The sequence below is a fragment of the Eublepharis macularius genome, chromosome 18 (genome assembly GCF_028583425.1).
Source record: "Eublepharis macularius isolate TG4126 chromosome 18, MPM_Emac_v1.0, whole genome shotgun sequence".
Classification (NCBI taxonomy): domain Eukaryota; kingdom Metazoa; phylum Chordata; class Lepidosauria; order Squamata; family Eublepharidae; genus Eublepharis; species Eublepharis macularius.
Genome location: NC_072807.1, coordinates 9,130,445 through 9,153,620, shown reverse-complemented (window position 1 = coordinate 9,153,620; position 23,176 = coordinate 9,130,445). Strand labels below are relative to the sequence as shown.

The window sequence follows — 23,176 nt, the reverse complement described above, 5'->3', positions numbered from 1 at the left end:
ACCCGAATCAGGCCCCCTGTGGAGTGCTGGAAGTGACATCATCGTGCAGTCCTGGGAGCGCCCATGGTGTCTGGTGAGCACCACCACCTCTTTTCCCAGAAAGAAAGCTCTACACATATGTTCAGAGCCACACACAAATACAAAGCAAATAACCCATTTTACAGATGAGATCAATGGTCATTAGAGACAACTATTTGTCAACGGTTACATGACAGGAAGAGAGAAGTCCGGCTTATGTGGCATTTGCCCACTCTCTGCCAGGCATACAGTAACAGAATGCAAAGAAGCTACAAATATACCAGGGTGTTGTGGCCCTTTTTTTGTGCACACACCATGCTCCTTATTTTAGAACATTTAATGGAAAGAGGTATATCCCGAGTGTGTTCTTGGGAGGGAGGGAGGGAGGGAGGGAGGTCTTTATCTTTCCAAAGGCTCTTGTCATGATTCAACAGCCTTGAAAACTGGCAGCAACCTATGCCAGATTCACTGTGCTACTGGTATCCAAGTTACACTGTTTGTGAATCAAGTATGGCCATATTGACTCATTATGAATGGCAGAAGAGTGGAAGCCAATGACAAAGGGAAAAATGCTAGGTGTTTCACATCATAAACCACCATGTTTATAAAATGTTAAGGTGTCGTCATGTGCATGAAAAACAACGGAGCACCGGTAAGGGCTAATGGGCCAAAAGCACATGATGTTTTTAAAAAACCACAGAAGCAAACAAGTCCTTGCCTGTACTGCTGTGTATGCAAGACGAGATGTTGCATTGACTGTACTCCGCCCTCCCCTGCCAAATATTAAAGAAAAAGAAATCAGACAGAAGGACACAAATAGAACTAAATGTCATCAATCTTTGGACTTTTTAATTCTCTGTGTTTTTCAAAAATTTGCATGCTTTTTAATTTGTGCATTTTTGACATCTTGTTAATTGGACTGGTATATTTTGTATCCTCACAACCTGGTTGTTGCATTGTTAACCACCCTAAGGAGACAGGGCAGGATAGAACAATTTCAAATAAATAAAACCTTTATACTGTAAAGTGCTGGGCCAGGACAGGAGCAAGAAGATTTGCCTATGCATGTGACCATTTCATTCAGGCAGAGAGGGAGGGTGGGTGTGTCTGATTTTTAACATCAAAGGGAGCGTGTGACGTGAGGAGACTTGGATCCTCCTCCCCTTAGTTGCTTCAGCCATATTTCTTATCTGTCTTATCTGTCTGGGGTGTTTTCTGCATGGTCACTTTACAGCATTTCAGAATCTATTCTGCTTCTCATGTTCTCCAGAGTTCCGCATGTGCAAGGGAGTGATGGGAAGCAGAAATGGTTTTTGTCCATTGCTTCTTTGAAGCCACTGCTCAGTTGCTGTGGCGTGTGTTCTGTCTGTGCAAGATCAAAAACTCCCATTCTGCTTTTCATGCCCCCCTCTCCTTTCCCTTAGGGGCAGATTGGTCTGTCCTCCGTTAACTACTCCCACCCTCCTCAGCTCTCTGAACTCCTTTTTCACCATTTTTATCAGTTAAGCAAGGGAAGGGTCAAAAGGCTTCTTTTCTGTTTGCTTCCTTCCTCCCAGGTATGCAAGCACCAAGTCATTACTGACCCATGGGGGGACATCACATCATGACGTTTTCTTGGCAGACTTTTAGTTATAGGGTGGTTTTGCCATTGCCTTCCCCAGTCATCTACACTTTACTCACAGGAAACTAGGTACTTGAACCCAGCTTCCACCAGGATTGAACTCAGGTCGTGAGCAGAGCTTGGGCTGCAGTACTGCAGCATACCACTCTGCACCACGTACTCTCTACCCACCCACCCCAAAGCCAGGAACTAGTCCTAACATTGCTGCTTATTCCCTGCTGGCTTTAAAAGCCTTTTCCCTCCCTCCCAGCATCTTCTCCTAATGCCAAAGAGGAAAAAAATCCAAGCATTTTGCACAGCCCTTTGCAAAACAAAGCTGCAGGGAGGCTGTGGTGAGGGAATGACGCAGCAGCGTTTTAAACCTTTCCTGGCTTGGCTTTTAAAAAAAAGAGTGGAACAAGAACAAAAAGTACACATTTCCCCCCAGAACTCCGCCACCAATTGCCTCTTGGGTGGGCAAGGGACGCCCAATTAGCAAATACAGAGGGGGGGATGCATTCCAACATTGCGATGTTACCACGCATGCAATTTTTTTCCTAAAAAATGACGTCAACTCCAGCCCTCACAAAATTTGGTTCCAAACAGACACATCTCTACTCATTAGCAGACACCAAATCGCTTCAAGGTCATGCAGTGCAGAATGATGGGACCCCAAGCCATTTCAGCATGGTGTGGAATGGGCCTGGCCCCCTTCCACCATTCAAGCTTGACTGGGAGAAAAGTATCAGGAGTGACAGAGCATCAAGAGATGGAGTGGGGGACTTCCTTCACTTGGATGGCCCATGCCGTGTAAAAACTGGTGTGTGCGACCACCAGCTCAATATGTGAACAGGCCAGACATGTAATAGGAAAAGAGGCTGCCCCTATTGGAATCTAGGCCTTATAAGCACATCAACTCCTTGCCCCCCCCCCCAAATAAACAGCTCTGCTGAACACTAAAGAGAGGTGCAATGAAGATCTAGTCTCAAAAATTCATTTGATAGATTTAGGAAAAGGCACTTTCTAATATTTTTAGTTGTACACAGCCAAACATGCATGCCAACTAATAAGAGGTTTTTATACACTCCCACAAATCTTGCAAGCACCACCAACATCAATAGTTTTCATAGTAAAGGAACAAAATTATATGTGCTTCATCCCAGCTTCATCTAGTTATCTGTGTAGCTCTTATTGCTGTTGCATATGCAAAGACATCCACAGTGGAAAAATACCTTCCATAATACGGATGATTGCATTTCACTTTCCTGGCTTCAGCCTCTCCTCCCCGCCCCACCCCCTTCGCTTTTTTTTAAAATGAGAGTTGTTCAATCACTATAGCATTGTAACATTGCAGTGAACTACTGACACTAGCTTCCAGATTTCATTTTTTTAACTGCAGAATTATAAGAGGAAACATGCAGGCTGCACCTTTCCCCTCATAACTGCACATCAAAAAAGAGCTAGAGACTTTTTTCAAAAAGTGAAACTTGGAAACGAGTGCATTGTTGCAACACATCATTATAATACTATTATGCTATATTGATGAGGCAATTACCTCTTGTGGGGGGGGGGTGATGGCCATGCAGCTGAAGCAATGAAAATGATGCCAATGCTGGTTGTACTGTGTTTCACCACAGCCTTCCATAAGCCAATGATACGTGGTTGATCAAGAGATATTCAAATAGCACATTTGTTTGCTTCATTTATAGCCCACTTTTTCCATTGCCAGTTTTCTGCAATGACTGTTCACGCTATAGAGCAGGTCTCTACGTCATTAGCAGTTTTACTCTGGCATCCTAGGCAGAATTATACCCTCCTAAATCCACTGAAGTCAGGTAGCATTGCTAACTTTCATCTACAGTCTAGTGTGACAGTGTCCATGATAAATGCCAAGGCATTGCTTTGAATACTACAACACAGAGTAAGTATTTACCGCAGGGAAGCTGATACTCCAAAGGCAATCCCGTCCCTTACTAACAGGGGTGCAGGTGTATGGTACTACACACACGTGATGGCTGAACACAGCCCAGGTCCAAGGACCAAGGTATCGGAACTGCAGTGGCCATGGAGGAATTCAGTGTTCTGGAAGCACAACTTGGGTTTCCCTACATTAATGACAAAGCAGAGATTTGTCAGCAAATGGAGTCTACTGCCAATTATATCTGCCATTTGGCCGTAGTTAGCCAAACCACTTTAAAGTCACATCAGTAAGATGGACTCCTGTGCAACTCTCAAGTAGACCTGCTGATCCCCAGTTTGATAAGGTTCACAGTTCCCTGCAATTCATACTAAAAGTTGACTGTATCACTCTGGCTCACTTTGTACGTGGAAACTACAGTAGACAGCCGATCGCTACAAGGTTATGGATTTCACTCCCTTAGAACCCCTTCAGGCTGTTGGATCAAATAATGTGTTTTAGCAAAGTCCTATCACTAGCAATCAAGTGCCTTCAGTTTGGAAATCTGACAGTCCTAATCCCCAGGTATCTGGAGTTCTGTCTCCCAGCAACTCCTGCACCCAATCACTCATCCCTGTTTTCCTGCTGCATCTTTGAAGATCTAAATTCCCAGAATTCGTCTACGCTGCCCAATCTGGGCTGAAGCACGTACCAAGTGTTCATATCAACTAGCTTCATTTCCATTTTGTGTAGATACCCTATAGCACAAAGGTAGCATCCCAACAGATGCTGCTTGCTTGCTTTCCATGTCACATGTACTTTTGCATATTTTGTGCACCCTTTTGTGTGCTTTAAATATTCCTATCGTGCCCTATACACTTTTGTGTGCCCTTACATCAAGCACCTTTTCTGCTTGTAAGTGTTGTTGAACACGATCCCTCACGTATACATTTGGTACCCTTGGAGTTTCCTTGGAAGTTTACTACCTCCTGGACCCATCGCTCTTCAGGACGCGTCATATATTTTATAATTGCACCTACACCCAGGGCTTTTTTTCAGCTGGAACGCGGTGGAACGGAGTTCCGGCACCTCTTGAAAATGGTCACATGGCTGGTGGCCCCACCCCCTGATCTCCAGACAGAGGGGAGTTGAGATTGCCCTCTGCACCATGTGACACAGAGGGCAATCTCAACTCCCCTCTGTCTGGTGATCGGGGGGGGGGGCACCAGCCATGTGACCATTTTCTCCGAGGGCAACCCACTGAGTTCCACCACCTCTTTTCCCAGAAAAGAAGCCCTGCCTACACCTATACATACACTAGCATATAAAGAAACATTAGACCAATTAGGACAACCTTAGCATCTTGGCAACTATGACAGTATCTGAGTTGGAACCATGTAAGATAGGAATGAGTGCAAGTTAATATTCCCTTGTTTTATTACATGCTTTTCATTGTTACATTCGAGTGTATTTCTTTGTAGTGATTCCATTGTTCCCCATTTGTTAGTCATAAAGCCATTATTATGCTTGAGTGCCGAATCTGTTATTCCCCACAACTGTGATAGCACAAAGGAGGCAGTCCTGTTTTCCTTTCCCTTCCCTTTCATTCAGCTCTCCTCGCCTCTTTGTTGCAGCATTGGTTAGAGCCACCCACGGGATCTGGTATATAGGGAAAGACCATGGTTTATATGTTACACCCCTTTGGTGCAGGTCTGCATGGCTCAGAGGGGTGCTTCTTGGGGCCAAAGGATAGATGCGTACGGCCATTTGGGTAAAACTAGGCTCTCCTTTAATCTCTGTGCCTATTTCAGTTCACTGTTAATTTGATTTTTTTTTACCCTGCCTCTTCAATGCTTGAAGTGCCTTTTGGCAAAGCAAATCTAAACTGTATATATCTGACACTCTTCTGTGGCTGCTGCTTCTCTGCCTCCCTGCACCCTTTTGATTGGAGAATATTCCAGACAGGAAACCATTTCATAGAATCATAGAGATGGAAGTATGGTTGCCAGCCTCCAGGTAGTGGCTGGAGATCTCCCGGAATTACAACTGGTCTCCAGGCCACAGAGATCAGTTCACCTGGAGAAAATGGCTACTTTGGGGGTAGACTCTATGGAATTATGCCATGCCAAGGTCTTTTCCCTCTCCGAAGCCCACTTTCTCCAGGTTTCTCCAGGTTTCACCCTCCAGATCTCCAGGAATTTCCCAACTTGGAGCTGGCAACACTAGATGGAAGGGATCTCCAGGGTCATCTAGTCCAACCCCATTTCTCCCGTGTGTGTCATTGTTGCACACCCTGAGCCTTCAGGTTAGAGCAGGCAACAGACTAAATAACCATGGCCTTGTTCTCTGGAGCTTTCAAAATATTGCTAGGTCAAAGCACAGCTCTATGGGGAAGATCCAACCATTTGCAATGTTGCCAAGAAGACAGCCTCCAACCTTGGTTTCCCTTTCTTCTCTTCCTTAAAGGCGTTCAGGCAGAAAGGTAACATGGGCTTTCAAAGAGCTTTCCCCAAGTTCAGGTGTTTCAAGAGAGAGCATCAAGCCTGTGTCATCCACGTTTACAGACCCATAATTACCACGGCTCTCCCCAACCCATCATTTTCTGGAAGCGTCTAGACTGGTATTACTGGAGGGTGAGGGAAGGCAAGCAAAAGAGGAAGAAATTAACCCTTTTCAGAGGGATTTCAAAGCAACAGCCTGGCTGACTTTGGTTAAAGAGATATTGTGAAGTATCCAGGGAACTCTCTGCTGGGGCACGCAGGCGGCCCTGTCTCACCAGTGAGTGCACTTGAGTTACACAGATCTGCTAGCCATGACTCACTGCATATAAAAGAACCTCGGACTAAATGCAAAAGATGTAGAGGGCCAAGCAGTTCCGATGATCCTTTCTGTGATGAGCTCAAACCTTCCCCGGTCCCTGAAATAACCGGCCTCTTTCCACATTTCCAAGGGCAGCTTTTCCTTCTCTGAAGCACAGCTGCTGCCATCAGGTTCTGAGGCTGGGTACCCCGTCTGACATTTATTTACTTCATTTTTATCCAACCTTTGTTCCCAGTGGAGACTCAAACAGCTTACATCAATCTCCTCTCCTCCATTTTGTTCTTGCAAGAACCCCATGAAGTAGGTTCGGCTGAAAATGAGTACGACTAGCCCAAGCTCACCCAGCGAGTTTTCACAGTCATAGCGGGCATTTAAACCAGATTCTAGCTTGACACTCTAACCACTGCACAATACTACATCTGCTGTGCTTTTCTGGATTATCCCGCAGCTTTAAAAACAGCCACACACACAACACTGGCTGCCAGTTCAGCTCAGCTGCCAGGACACACCGATTCAGCTCTTGCTGGGTTTCATGACTGGACTTGTCTTCCATGCTGCATAGGGTGAAAAAGCACCGTTTTGTACTCCACTCCTTCTGGCTTCCCTCGCTATGTCAAAAGCATGTTGTCTTCTGGGCCTCAAGGAAAAAGTTATAAACTCAGCTTCTCTTGCCAATGGGACACGCTTAGCACATGCAAGAAGCTTTTCTCACAAGGCAATATGACTCCTTCCAACCCGTGTAAAACGATACATTCCATCTTCAAGTACTTGAAGGGCTGTCATAGAGAGGATGGCATGGAGTTGTTTTCTGTTGCCCATAAGGTCGGACCAGAACCAATGGGTTGAAATTAAATCAAAAGAGTTTTCGGCTAAACATCAGGAAGAACTGACAGTTAGAGTAGTCCCTCAGTGGAACAGGCTTCCTCGGGAGGTGGTGGGCACTCCTTCTTTGGAGGAGAAGTCTTCCAGCGAACACATGAAGGGCAGAGCTAAAGGTGCTCCTGGACTCTTTACTATTTTGGAACTACAGACTAACACGGCCAACTCCTCTGGATCTCTGGACATTAAGAGCACATTAACTTAATATGAAATGTAAAAGGCAATCTTACTTTCAAAAGTCACGCCAGATACTGAATCGTCAGCAACACAACAGGATGGTGGAATTCCTCAGCAGAAACATCCAAAGTATACCTCCACCCCTACAGGGGGGCCCAACAAACTGGTGCTGAGGAAGGATACAAGGTCACTCCCCCCCCATTAAAAAATCTTCCCCTTCTGGCTGCTTTAGGCTTCAGCAAGGAAAAAAGACATGCATTCAATATTGTGCCCGCTTAAAATACTTTAAGAGTACTTTAAAGAAGGATTCAGATTGGGAAAACTGCCCCCCTTCTGTAGTACTGCAACCTTGACCCATAAAACAAGGAAAAAACATAGAACTGGAGGAACACAAAGAGTCATCTAATCCGATCCCCCGCACAACGCAGAAAATTCACAGGTACCCCTCCCCAGTGACCTCTATGCCCAGGGGAAGGCAAAAAAACACCAGGATCCCTGGGCCAATTTGGCTTGGAAGAAAATCGCTGACCCCAAAGTGGTGACTGGCGTTACCCTGGGTATGTAAGAAAGGGCCGCGAGAGCCGAGCACCGGCTCCTGCCCTCCCTTTCACAATCTGCCTAAATTCATACTGAGTGAAAGCAGCAGCATTGCTGACAAACGGCCATCTGGCTTCTGCTTAAAAACCTCCAAAGAAGAAGAGCCCCCCACATCTTGAGAGAGCCTGTTCCACTAGGATCTGCTCTGTCCGGAAGTCCTTCCTAATGTTTAGCCGAAAACTCTTTTGTTTTAATTTTAACTTGTTGTTTCTGGTCCAACCCGCTGGGGCAACAGGAAACAACTCCACTCCATCCTCAATGTGACAGCCCTTTACATACCGAAGAGGGCTGTCATATCACCTCTCAGTTGCCTCTTCTCCATGCCGAACATACCCAGCTCCTTTAACCTTTCCTCACAGCACTTGGTCTCCAGACCCCTCGCCATCATTGTTGTCCTCCTTTGGACACGCTCCAGCTTGTCAACATCCTTCTTAAACTGCGGTGCCCAAAACTGAACACGGTTCTCCAAGTGAGGTCTACCCAGGGCAGAGTAAAAGGGATACCGTCACGTTGCATGATCTGGACCCTACACTCCTGTTGATGCCGCCTAAAATCGCATTTGCCATTTTAGCTACAGCCCCACACTGTTGACTCATGTTCAGTGTATGATCTACTAAGATCCCTAGATCCTTTTCTCATGTACTACTGCCAAGACAAGCCTCTCCCATACTATAATTGTGCCTTTGATTTATCCTACTTAGATGCAGAACCTGACATTGATCTCTATTGAGATTAATTTTGTTCGTTTTAGGCCAGCTTTCCAGCCGGTCAAGATTATCCTGAATCTTGATTCCATCTTCTACTGTAGTTGCTACCCAAACCAGGTCCTCATTTGTAGGGCCAAACAACGTGTGGAGCTTGGCCACAAGTGCTGCAGAGCTTGAACCAAGACCTTGAGGGTCAGGAATCAATTCTCCATTCCCAACACAAAGAATACTTGGAGGCGAGGGTAATTGCAGGCAGTTGGAGCCAGGACAGCACAACTGAGAATCTTCCAATCCGGGGAATAATCCAGTGCCTCACAAGCTCTCAAACGTGCCACAGTCCCTTGCCCTGGGGACGCTTGCCTGTACATCTAAACTACGGAGTTTCAATGCCTGCTTACTCCCAGAACTTGGACTACAGTGCTGCAGAAGAAAGTGACCCAGGCAAAACCTGCAGAACAAAATAGCCCCATTGGCATGCTTCGCCTCACCCAGTAAAAGCAGACATCTGAAATGTTAAGGCAGAGATTCACAAATGCACTCAACAGGTCATCAAGAGGGACAATATGTTGCAATTTGGTGCGGGCTAGCCCAGCACAAATCAGAAATTTATCTGTGATCTTGCATGGAGATTTGGAGGTTGCCTTGAGGAGCCAGAAGTCTTTCTGTTTCCCAGCTCAACACGATTCCAGAGGCAACACCCTACTTCTTCCCAAAATAAGGGAAGAAAAAGTGGAAACTTTAAATGCTGTCTTGCTTCTATGAAAAATCTACTTTTGGGGGGACCCTGATTATGGTTTCTGGGCTACAACTGGAAAAGGACAAATGCACAGTAAAACAACCAGGTGTTAGTTTCAAAAGAAGAAAGACACACCCAGCTTTCCTTCATCAGCACTACAGACTTTGACTGGGAGGAGTTGGACCCTATGAGTTAGTTTGTGAGCTAAGTAAAGATCAGTAGGTAAAGCCCTAGGCTGAGATTACCATCGCAGTATCATGAACCTCATAAACATCCTTAAGACATTTCTATCCAGTCATATGACACCACACTGAAGAAAGTGATCTAGACAAGGAATTCTCAAACTTTTTGATAGGGGTCCACTTCTAAGCCTGCTGTACATTTCACGACCCATTTACAAATTAACTCCATGCTACTTTCTTCCCTTCCAACACAAGATGTGGGAATCTCACATCAGTACACTGAATGAGGTTATATTTTTTATGCTTAGCATGTATAAATATCTGGCATTATATAGATCAATAGGCTGCCTTCATGGCTCACATGCAGAGAAGCAAACCCAAATTTGACACTGAGATTCTTCTCCCAGGTCACCATATTCCATCTCCGTTACGACCACTTTTCAAATGAGTGTCTAGCTACTTTGAGTCCCAATCCACAGTATGAGAACTACTGGCCTACACAACTGTATGGCAAACACTAGCATTAAGATCAGGAAAAATTATCCATCCAGATTCTGTAGGATTTGCTTCCTGAAGCTCTTCAGAAAAAAATGTTGAAGTTTTCTTCATCTAAGTTTGAAGAGAAGTAAACTATAGACAGGGATTCCCTTTAAATTGAGGATCTTGTTTAAAAGCAATAAATACTACATATGTTAGGGCCCTGGGGGAAAGGAACTGATATTTGCCACAAATTAAAGGTACTTTCCAGGGATCCTCTTAAACAAAATGAATGAGGGTGTCCTACCACATTGGCGGAACAGGTTACTCTAGACATTGTACATTTTGGATAGTCGTGTTGGCTCCTGTTATTATTGTTTTTGCACTGGCTAAGATTGACATTTTTGTATTTTTAAAATAAATAATAAAACACACTGCAAAAAGATCTTACAGACATTACAGCTCCACCTTCCCAGAATTTTTCAGATAGCTTCAGACCTACCTCAAGTGCCCCAAACTATAGTAGCGTGATTCTCCATCTGTCGACCGAACCACCTTGATTGTGAACATTGGTTGCAGCTGCCTCAGCTCCAGCAGCACAATAGCCAGATAATGCACAAAAAGTAGTGCGTCCACTAGTGACACGGCAAACTGCACTATTCCCTGATAATTGAGGTCCTTGGAGTCCAAAATACGAACACCGTAAAAGAGCCAGTATGAAAACACCAGCAGAAATATGAGGACCAAAACGAGGATGCGAAACATAAATAATCTCGGGAGATTGGCCTTGGACTGGCGGAAAAAGAGCACCCAAGTACCAATCAGAAGGATCAGGAGTTTAAAAGCCACAGAGATAAAGAGTCCCTCGCAGGCCGTGCCACACGCTTGCAACTCATTTCTCCACAGGATTTGTGGGAGCAGAATAAAGGCAATGGGAGTGAGGAAGACTAGAAGCCCTAGGACAGCAGCCACTGTGAAAACAAGGTAGCGCTTGCAGTCCAAACCGACGCCGTCCTCCAGGTCCTTGCTGATTCTGGAAATGTCCTCCTGGGACACGCTGCGCTCCGAGGTACCCGTGATGGCTGTCGTAGTCTCACCCCAGTTGTCATCCTGAAGGGAATAGAAGAATATTCCATCATGTCAACTGCTGACAGGCACTTCCACACGGTGCTCCTGACCTGCAAAGGGTGGGCCAACTCCCCTGCAGCCCAGCTGTGTGAGTGTTTTTCAGTCTATAAAGTTGACAGGAACGAGCATGAGCGACCATGTCCACCTCTCCTGTAGTATGACGGGCTGCGGAGAAAGAATCTGGTTTTCCCCAGGACTTTCCCTGGATCTCTCAGTTGATCCTTGCAGCACCCAGCTGGGAGAATTACAAGCTGTGCAGCTTCCTTTCCTTATTCTCAGTGTTAGAGTTTAAATTAGAAATGGGTGTCTAGGACTATTATTCAACTATGTCTAGACCTAGTCCCTACCGAAGATACACCAACATAACTTACGAATAATAGATGTGCTAGAGCTAGAATATGGGCTTTTCCCAAGGGATATTTTAGATGCCACAGTGAACTGGAGTTTGTTTAATTCACCGTGTGTTGCAGACACCCTGGGTGGTCAACCACATGTACCAAATGGCAGATTTTTTTTCGTAAAGCCCAGTCAGCTCGCTTTGATTCCTTTCCTAGAATTCCCAGATGCTATCCTAAACTCACTTGCACAGCCAGGCTGCTTGACCAAACCTCACTTGCTACTGGTTGGTTACAATACAGCAGCAGGCAAAGGACATCCAGCCTTCTTGGTGATCTTTGTGCCACTCTTGGCTAAGGTGATTGTTGGTCACCTTCTCCCTTCCTGTCTAGCCGCTTCACTGCATTCCCTGAACGTTTTAAACCAAGGGTCCCCAGAGGGATGCCCATGGGCACAACTGTGAAAACAACAATGGCCGTTCCCGTAACCAACCAGCGGAGAGGCAAGGAGGGGAAATCCCACGGGAAACTGAAAAGTCTCACGATCCACCGCATTATTTTGTATAACAAAGTGAAAATTTTTAAAGTGCAAGTGCTACTGTAACCATTCAATTATTATACAAATCCATTCTTATACAACTGCATAAATATCAGAGAATCCAACAAAATAAACTCTACAGATATAATTGGTACAACATTTGTAACATCTGCCGGGTGCAGTAAAAGACTCTGAAGGTAAAAAAGTCCTTTAGGTATATTCTCTCTGCGAGAGAATGCACCGCCGCCAAAGTCCGGGATGATTGTTTTGTAATAAGTGTGTACACCTATACCTCTGATGTGATGTCACGCTCCTGACGAAGTGGGCACGAAATCTGATGTTCGTAGCCGGCCCCAGATTGAGCGTGACGGAGGGCTTTTCCAAGCTGCCTGCACATCCTTACCTATCTCGTTGGAGGAATTTGATATATTGAAGGAGTCCTATGAATTGAAAGAACGCAGAGAATATACCTAAAGGACTTTTTTACCTTCAGAGTCTTTTACTGCACCCGGCAGATATTACAAATGTTGTACCAATTATATCTGTAGAGTTTATTTTGTTGGATTCTCTGATATTTATGCAGTTGTATAAGAATGGATTTGTATAATAATTGAATGGTTACAGTAGCACTTGCACTTTAAAAATTTTCACTTTGTTATACAAAATAACGCGGTGGATCGTGAGTCTTTTCAGTTTCCCGTGGGATTTCCCCTCCTTGCCTCTCCGATGGGCACAACTGTGCCTGCCAACACCTTTTCTGGTAGCCGCCAAGTGTTTTAGAAAGTGGGTGGGGCTTCTGCAAAGCATGGCTTCTGATTGGCTGTGCAGATTTTTAAAAACATTGCTTTGGCAGAAACTGCTTCTATAGCACAAGGATCTGAAGATAAGCTGCTGCAGCCATTTTGTGGCTGGCTCCACCTCCTCCATTTTGTGGCAGCCATATTGTCAGAATTCCAAACATGCCCGCAGGTTTAAAAAGGCTGGGGACCCTTGTTTTAAACTTTTGAACAAAATCGATTGTTTACAGCCCTTCTCTCTTTGGTTTCATGATGTTTCAATACACTATCTATGTTTTCTCAAAGAGAAAATAAAATCTAAAGGGGAAAAAACTGTTGATGTTCTGAAAGCAGTAAAATAAATTTAGGTTTTGAAGTACTGCATATATTTCAACTTCAAAACCTCCTCCTGCCTTTTGGGGGGAGGAAAACTTTTTCCCCATGCCTTTAGAATTTCCAGTAAAACTTACATGTCCAGTTCTTTTGACTTCACAATAAACCAGAATTTAAATTAATCCACGATTTTAAAACAGGAACAGTCTTGCAGGTGCTCCGATCGTGTAGCCGAATGGCTGCAAGGGGAGCTACCACTGAATAAATGTGGCATGTGGGCAACAGGATAAACCAGTAACCCCCTGAGTTTTGCTGCTGCGAAAAACAGGGACTGGCTTGGAAGGTGGAGTCCCTGCTACATACCTTGTGCCACTCACAAGGTTCCTCTTTGCGTGCACACCCCAGAGCTGATGTGATGACGTCTCTTATGGAAGTGACATCACCGCCCTGCTCAAGTGAGTGCTCCTGTGCTCCACACGGGGCCAATTCGGCCCATTTAGGGCCCAAAATGGCCCCAAACAAAGTGCAGGAATGCTCCCACAGGCAAACACGACAACATCACTTCTGGAAATGATGTTGCCGTACCTGTTCCTGAGGTGCCTGCTGGTTCTGGGAGCTTGCCCCCCTCTTGCTGATTGCTAGGCGATTGGCGGACGAGGGGGCAAATCCCCGGAAACTCTGCTTGCAGACCTTCCAGGTATCTGGTTGGCCCCCGTGGGAAACAGGTTGCTGGACTAGATGGACTACTGGTCTGATCCTTGATGTTCATAGAGATGTCCCTCTGCCGGGGACCAGCTATCAGTGAGAACAGACAATATGGTGCAAGGTGGGCCAATGGCTTGACTGAGAGGAAGGTAGCTTCTCAGGCCCTATGTCCGCAGATGTACGAGCCTTCCTTGGGCCTAAAAAGCAAATCTACTGAAAAAGCTCCACAGTAGCTGTATGAGGAAGCTGGCCAATGAAGCACGTTAAGCCCAAGGGGAAAATACACAGTGCCCATGTGAACAGGACTAATATCATAGCAGAAGGATCTAAACATCAGAAAACGCTCATACTAAATTCAACTCACCACGGTGCTTAGGCTGTTGCCAAACTGATCTTCATGGTGAATTTGTGCTTTCAAAAAAAGTATAGCATTTGAGGGAATGAAAGTAAGGGAAAACTAGGTAGACTCTTTGTCCCCTATGATATTGGAATGCCCTCATTACAATTCTTATCGTGAACTGTGGATCGCTCCTATTTTAACTAAACTACCTTCTACTGTATTAAAAGATCAAGACAGGTAGCTGTGTTAGTCTGTCTGTAGCAATAGAAAAGAGCAAGAGTCCAGTAGCACCTATAAGACTAACAAAATTTGTGGTAGGGTAGGAGCTTTTGTGAGTCACAGCTCACTTCTTCAGATACGCAGCTGACTTCTTTACTACAAATGTTGTTAGTCTTACAGGTGCTACTGGACTCTTGCTCTTTTCTAATGCAAAAGTCAATATAGTCAATATATAAATGCAAAAGTTAATATAGTTCCTTATCTGCTGGTGGATAGAGACCCAAGGATCATGTTGGTTTTGGCCAAGTATCTCTTCACCATATTTTCCTTGAAGAAATAAAGACTCCTTATCCACTGCTCAATATCACTGGATCAAAGCAACTTGAAAGAAAGGAAAGCGAAAAGGAAAGGGAGAATGCTTTTAAACTCTAAGCCTGCTCAGCTGACAAACTTACTAGGCAAGATCAAGAATTGTTCAGCTTCTGTCCCCTCCCTCCATGAGACAGAGCCTCTATCACACAGCAAAGATAAAGACTGAAAAGATCTTGACACAAAGTGCTTCATTAGTCATCTGTGATAACTGCATGTAATGAAAACAAAGGCATATTCTCTCAGCCAACAGCCCCATAAAAACAGCTCGGGAAGACGCGTACCAACAAAGATGTGAGAAGATCTGTAAGACTGGTTGGGCCTGTGAGAAATTTCCCAAGGATGATTCAGCCAGAAGCGGCTTGATCTCTATTCATACAGAATAATGCCAAGCCCCTAGCAGGCAACAGATACTGCAGGCACCACACAACAGGTAGGAAACTGGATGCCAACTGAAGCTGGCATACGTGAAAGCCAACTGCTGCTTCTCAGAGCCGGACCACAAGTGACGCCTGACACAGGTTGGACACTTGTCAGCTTCCCTCAAGATTTGATGGGAAATGTAGGCAGCTTGGCGGAATGTTGGACAAGTGACAGTTGAAAAGTCCATTGGACAGCAGTTGAAGAGCCAAGCTGCAAGACCAGGATGCCTACATTTCCCATCAAAACTTGAGGGAAGCTGACTAGTGTCCAACCTGTGTCAGGTGTCACTTGTGGTCCCGCTCTCAGAACACACCAAGGCAGCAAACACATGACGGTCCATCACTTCTTGCAGGGAAGAAGGAATTTTGTCATGGCAGAAGTGGCCCTAAGGGAAAGTTGTCAAAGATATGGCCCCAGTAGGTGCCTCCTGTGCTTGGGCACACCTATGGGGGATGCCAAGAAAGTCAGTCTGACAAGTACAGATGTGAATCAAAACAATGGTTAAGGGAATGAGTCAGACTGCTGAAGGATATTTGTTTACGGGACGACATTCCAAAGTGCATTAAACTTCCAGCTGCACACAAAGACAAGAGATTCCCTCATTCCATGTGTTCTTAGTCAGAGGCTACAATCCTCAACCAGTGAGATTACTCAGAAAGCAGGCAGCAAGCCAGCCAATGCTTCCCCTCTGTCCCACCAACCCACTGGGAATGCATGCACTGCCTAGAGAACTTCTGCAAACAGTTCATGGCAACCATCACAGAGAAAGGACTACTTATCATTTCCACAGCCTTTGACAGAGGCAGAATCCTTTCCCTTTGAAGTAAGTAGTGACTTTACTGATAAGAGAGGCCAAAGAGGAGAGGCATAACTCAGCGCAGTGTGTGCACTAGGGAAGTTCTCAAACTCAAGCCCCAAACCTTCTCCACTGAATTACACCTGGTTCTCAGCACTCCCACGCTCCGCAGCAGCCAGATTTGGGCCAAATTGCACCCGATTTGGCCCCCTGTGGTGCGCAGGAGTGCTCCCAGGGCAGTACGTGGCCTGCACAATGACATCACTTCCCAGAAGTGATGTCATTGCACAGGCTGGGAGCACACGTGTGCAGAGCACACAAGAGAGAGGGACAACAAAAGGTAAGTGCTGGGCCTCCAACCTCCTACCTGGGATTAGGGGGACCGGGCAACCCTATCATGGACCTATTTGCTTGCATTAAAAATCAGGATTAACAAGAAAAGCAAAGGAACAAAATGTCAGATTCAAAGCAGAAGATCACTTGACAGGGAGACATTATGGCAACATGGAGGGAAACTGTGTAAGGAGAGAAAATCAGCTCCAAATCTCTCTAGAGGAGGAACAGAGCTACATTGCTCTTGGATATACCATAAAAGCACCTCAGTTTCAACTAGAGAAAACAGCCACCAGGCCAGGCAGCCAAAGGGGCTTCTCACAAACTCGCACCTTGTGCAACATCTTGTTTCAAGAGTGAATGTTATGAGCCTTGGCCTATGTTGTGAGGCCTAGTTGCTCCAGGAAAGCCTGTACTAGATTGACTACAGGGCCTACATTTCTCAGGTACCCTTTGGACCCTCTCATTGGTTAACAGGGGATTTGGAGGGGAAAATTGCACCAATAGAGAAGTAGGGGGTGGTGCCTGAGAGAGGAGATAAAAGACCTTGCCACTGGAGGAGGGTGTTCACTCCAAGGGAGCAGAGCTGAGGCTGCTGTAGATGGAGGGATCCCTCATCCAGAAGGGGCGAGCCAGCTTGAAGCCAATCACTAAGAGACAGCTAGGAACAGTCTAGAGAGACGTGTTAGGGTGTTTTATTTTGTTCATTCGCCCACTTTTACTGTTCTCTTTATTCTACAAAGTTTTTGAACACCAGTTGTTACTGAACCTCTTAAATAAAGTTGTTTATTACACTGCCAGGGTCCTCACGCCTCATTCAGTCACACATAAAGTAAAACCTACTGGGAAAGATTAAACAGAAGGGGTTCGGTGGGTGCTCTGGGCTCTCCCAAGGAGACCTGTACCAGAGTGGTGGCAGCCTACAGAGAGCTTCCCTCGTCCCTGCCTATGACAGTGAATCAGATTACAATTGGACACCAGCGTATATCCATGAAGCTTAAGTGTTCCAAGTCTGTGACCTCAGTGGAAGCGGAAGGGAAGAATGGCGGCAAGGTTTTATACGTGCAAAAATGGAAAAGTACAGTACTGCCTTCAATGGATGATTGGATTATGAAAACAATGATAGTTAGCTGAGATGGCTAAACTTAACAGCTTTGATCAGAGATAAAACATCCATAACAAACTGGAAACCCCTTACTGACTTTCTGCATGAAATGGGAAAAGATGAACTGATGATTTGTGGATTTCTAAGAAGATAAATTTGGGAAAATTAAATAAACGGGAGGGGAATATAGAAAAGGTAAATTTCTGAGGTATTAAGACTACAAGTATAATGTTTGTAAGGATATTACAAGTATAGAGAAAATTGAAAAGGATTTCTTATGTATTATTTTTCTTTGTTCTTTTTTCTAGTTTCTGTTCTTTTTCTCTATTTCTGCTTTCTCTCTTTCTCCCCCCCCCCCACCTTTTTAATGGATTTTAAATTTATCAATAAAATAAACATTTTTGATAAAAAAATAGAGTGGTCATCCAGGCACCCGATGCTGAAACTGTGGCATCAGGTTGACACACTTCAAACAAATTACTATTTACAATACTGAGCATCATCAGTAAGCACAGGAGCTGTGTGCCAAGAGTCCGATGCATTCTGTTCAACAAAACTTGGTGCCTAGAAATATGCCCATCTTCCTTCTTCCTTACCTGAGTCTCTTCCATCCGAGAAGAATCATCCCCCAATAACGGCTCTGCAGGGGGTGCCTGAATGGTAACAGACTTCTCCGACTGACTGTTATCTTTGCTCCGGGGTGATTTGTGCCTATCCCGGCTCCTTTGCCAGTGGAAAAAGAAGAGAGAAAGGGTGCATTTTACAAACTGATTGCCCTAGACTTTGGCAAAAATTAGGGCCTCAAAAGTGAGTGGAAATTCAAAGCGGCTTTACAAAGTGTTTTGGCCAAGGCACGTGCAATGAAGCCTTCAGGGGTGCAAAGCAGTTTCAAATGCTCCCAACAAGAGAAGGAGGCTGCAAAGTAATCTAACTCCTCATGCGGAGGCTTAAGAGGATTACTGAGGAAGTGCCATGCAGCATCAATGGAACCCCTCTGTGAGGAACAAGAGCAGAGGATCCTATTTCATTAACCTCATGACTCAACTGCCTACAGACCCGTAACCTACCACCCAAAGCACCGCTGCCCAGAAGCTGTGTGCCAAGTCCTCCAAACGTTTGGAATCTGCTCAACAGATGCCCCTTCCTCTGCCCTTGCAGCTCTGGCGTAGGGGGAGGGAAGATGGTCAAAGACAGAAGTGACTGTCAAAGAAATGTTGGGATGTGTCCCTCTCCACAATGCCTGGAATTTCACACCTACCCTCACCAATGCTAGCTATAAAGAATCTCATGCAACCTGCTAAGAAGGCTCAAAGAGCAGCGGAAATCAGGCTAGAAAGCCCAAGACTCAAACTAATGTGTCAAGAGGGGGCCAGCAACAAGACATGTGAGGCATTAGGTTTAAAATAGTTCAAAAGTTACATGAATAAATCAGTGGAAATTAAGCAAAACGTTCTGACGTTTCTCAGGCTGACAGAGTTAAGCATGAGATAGCAACAGATGGCCTCCCAGTACTGCCTTTCCCTTTCCAGTATTGCCTGGAGTCTGTTAAACAGTTACCATGGTGCACACTGAACCTTTATCAGGCAAGTCGGTTCCTTGCCAAGCTGCTTCCGCATACACAGACATCCCTCCCAATAACCAGGGAACAGCTCTGGTATCTCCTGTCCAGGACACAGGCTTTGAAGTCCACTGAGCAGCCACCAAACAGAAAGACCCCAATTCTTGGGAGAAGCAAGAAATGGTCTCCTTCCTGAACGGGGGACAGGGGGGACGGGGGACGGGACGACACTGAGTTCAGTGCTCAGCCCACACCTATGCCAGGTACGCACATAATGGCTAATAGGAAATTCCAAGCTTCCTAAAGATGATGCCTCGGCACAGCAGTCATAATTTTTTGGGGTGGTGGGAATCCAAAAAACAAAACAAAAACAGCTTATTACATATCCCAAACTTCTAATACTGACAACATTTGCAGCAGGGTATGAGCTTTCATGAGTCACAGCTCTAGTATCTGAAGAAGTGAGCTGTGACTCACGAAAGCTCATACCCTCCCCCAAATGTTGTTAGTCTTATAGGTGCTACTGGACTCTTGCTCTTTTCTACTGCTACAGACAAACACGGCTACGCATCTTGTTCTAATACCTGAGGCACAGTATATTCCTGACTTAAAACTGGAGGGATACACAATTCAAGGTCTCTTTATCATCAGTATCCACTCTAAGTACAGTTCAGTCTACTGGGGGGAAGGAGAGGGAAGAGACAGGAAGAGACAGGAGCCACATGAAGGCTGCCTCTCAGCCCCCTGCTCTTTCGCAAGTCCTCTTGATGGATCACTTGTTCATAGGTCTGTGCGAAGATTCTTTGAGGGTACATTTGGCACCTACCTGCTTTATCTTGAATGATTCTTTGATGGTATATGTTTGAAATACTGAATTATATGAATCATGAGGTATATCTTCATATGACTAATTTATGATTTAACCATTGTAGTTAGATAATCATGGTGGCAGTGTTGTTCTAGTTAGGACTCTTCCAAGGCCAGGCAGTCAGGGATGGGACTTCCCACCTGGACACTTCTGAGATTTATTCACCTCTCTTGAGGGGAACCGTGGGCTCACCTGGAGGATCAAGGTGCATCATTTATGACATCTATTGGGATGATGGACCTATTGCATGCCGGCAGAGTGGTGGTGCCGGGGGGTCAACCCTGCAACAGGCCCTCCTGCACTCAGGCTTTATGTATTCATACAGTTCATGCTCTCTGTGTTTTTGTTTGAGGTAATTATTTGAAATAGGAACTATTATTAAAAAAAGATAGCAGCTTCATTTTGCTAGGACATATTTCAGCCCACCTTGCAGCACACCATTTTGGGATTGCTAGCTTTCGGCACTTGGCCACTAGTCTCGAAGGAGGACCGATTTTCAAAAGAACCACTTCTTCACAAAAGTCACCCCCGCGGGATGGGCCTCCCCCACTCAACCCATTTTCTTTCACTAATAAAAATGTCAAAAAGTACAATCTGCTTAAGACAATCGCAGTGTCACACTGACAACCCCTTCTAATGGCTAACCCATCTCCAAACTCGAGTGCCGCTGGCTGTGCATGGCAAAGACCTGGATTTCCCACCCATCCCGTCTTTATGAGGCTTGATCTAGGAGAAGCCAAAGAGCAGCAATGGCCCTGAAATGGCCAGAAATCAGTTATTTTGGTGGTGGTAAGGAGGCGAACAGGCACCTGAGCACCTCATTTCCAGCCCCCAGCCCCCAGGAAGGTCTGCAAATGGAAACTACATCGCTTCAACTGGAGCCTTGAGCAAAACACCACAAGCCTGCCACGTGTCAGCACTACTTGATTTTGGCAGCCATGAGGAATGGTCCTCCCTGGGAATGAAAACAGACTCTTTTCTGGAAGCTAAATTTGCAGGAAATAACTAGCAGGCTGGCGGTATTAAAAATGGTGATATACTGAAGGAGAAGAACAAGCAAGAAGGAGACGGAGGGGTTCCAAATGGGACCTCGCGTTTGTTTGCTTACACGGCCACCTTTAAAATGGAAACAGCTTCACCAAACCAGTGTAGCACAATGCAAGCAGGCAGGACAGGTGCAAGCCAAAGACTCAAAAATCCAAGCCTCTCCACAAACTGCTCCCTTCGGACACGTAATTTGGGTTTTGTGGGAGGTCCCACTGGACAAACCACAGACTGCCCGTCACCAACAGGGTCTGCCTGTTCAAGGTCTGCTGCCACCTGGAAGCAGGAAGGAGCTTCCCAAGCTGGGGGCCACAGAGGAGAGCCCAAAAACAGAACGAGCTTTGGGAAGCTCAGGAGTCCAGTTCTCAATAACGGTCAGTGCAACACAGCATCTGGACAAAGGAAACGCCCCGGGGCCCCTGGCATATGGCAGGAAATTGTACTGGAATAAGGGGCAGGGAACCCGCTTTCTGCACCAGCCCTGTGCTCCAAATCACCTCTTGGCTTGGTTGCTTGTTGTCCTCCACCCCACCCCCAACACAGTGCAGTGAGGGAGAGAACAAGAATGACCGCCAGCCATCTCACCGGCTGCTTTTGCCCCTGGTAATGCTTTGGGCCCAGACTGGTATTCTGCACTGTTCTCCCCACCCACTGCAAGTTCCTGATTTTTCCCCCCTCTGACTTCTGCTCAGTCTCTCCTGTCTCGCCCCACTGCTCCCTCACCTGCTTCCCCCCAAACACGAGTTGACTCTTTCTTGTAGCCCCTGTGATTTCTCACCCCCCCCCGCCACACCTTCTTCTGTTCTCAGGTGCAATTTGGGGTAGCTATAGAAGTCCAAAATGCCACCCAAAGGGTGTCCCCCCCACAATGCTGCTTTAACTGTTTTGGAGTTTTTTAATGCCTCTTACAAAGAGCCATGACCTGGATAACCCAGGCGAACCTGATCTGGTCACATCCCAGAAGCTCCACAGAGTCAGCCTTGGTTAGTAATTGGATGGGAGACCTCCAAGGAAGACCAGGGCTGCAGAGGCAGGCAATGGCAAATCCCCTCTGTTAGTCTCTTGCCCTGAAAACCCCACCAGGGGTTGCCATAAGTCAGCTATGACTTGAGGACACTCTCTACCACCAACTTACAAAGAAATTTTATTATTTTCCCTGCAAGCCTGGGGTTTCTCCTTGGGGTCTGTAGATACATATAATTGTGCTGGTTTACAGAAGAACTTTCCATTTGGAAAGTGTGCCCCTCCAGATTTTTTTGGATAGGAAAATGGAAGGCTGATTACATGCACGATACAACCAAGCCTCAAAAAAGCCATAATTACCCCCACAGGACACTCCCCCCCCCAATTTCCTATTTGGGGTTCCTGAGCAGCAAAGAGATCCCACCCCTACCATCACCATGACCTCAGCTTACAATGCAACAAAAGTGTCCATACCCTTGTCTCTGAGATTTTTTGGAGTGACTCGAGTGGTGGGAATATTCCGAGTAGGTGGACTCTGTATCCATGGCAAAGGAGTAGGTGGGTAAGAGCAGGGAGACGTCTCGTGCCTGAGAAGGGTCACTCGGTCCACAGAGGAAGAGTTCAGACTCTTCTTGATCAGCTGCCAGTCCAAAAAGTTAATCAATCACAATTACCAGCCCTCCGTCCTTGGGAGGCAAGGATGGATCTTAATCTTCAACATATACCTATGCAGGAGGGGAGAAAAACTCACGATGAAATTTGCTATCTTAAATACAAAAAACTGGCTCATTCCATATAACAGCTCCTTTCCTTCCTTCTTAGCAAATAGTTGAACGTTGTGCCTCAGGGCAGACATGGGGCAAGTGCCTCTCTCCATGCAAAATAGTAAAGAGTCCAGTAGCACCTTTAAGACAAACCAACCAAGATGCATCTGACGAAGAGAACTGTGGTTCTCAAAAGCTTATAGTACAATAAAGTTGGTTAGTCATAAAGGTGCTTGCTACTGGACTCTTTACTATTTTGCAACTACAGACTGACACGGCTAACTCCTCTGGATCTCTCCATGCAGGAAGTGATAAAAGCTGCCCCTGCCCAGATGTCCATGCCACTTGATGTTTAGTTAGGAACCGAAGGCTGGGATCTAAATTTGGTAAATAATGACATTTAGTGTGAATCATCTTTTTTTAAAAAAATGTAGGTGTTTGAGGCTGTTGTACAAGCATACATTTTACAACAGCCACTGAAATAAGGCA

General features: G+C 45.6%; 1 protein-coding gene across 1 annotated transcript in view; it reads right to left on the bottom strand.

Annotated features, from left to right (window-relative positions):
* The window catches only part of VANGL1 (VANGL planar cell polarity protein 1), a 61,723-nt gene that overhangs the window by 35,780 nt on the left and 2,767 nt on the right, over positions 1–23,176 (bottom strand). Inside the window, exons 2-4 of the mRNA XM_055002123.1 lie at positions 22,398–22,648; positions 18,087–18,213; positions 10,593–11,200 (exon numbers count right to left, since the gene is read on the bottom strand). Coding sequence (XP_054858098.1) covers positions 10,593–11,200; positions 18,087–18,213; positions 22,398–22,468 — 806 coding nt within the window. The 5' untranslated portion in view covers positions 22,469–22,648. The remainder of the gene's footprint in view (positions 1–10,592; positions 11,201–18,086; positions 18,214–22,397; positions 22,649–23,176) is intronic.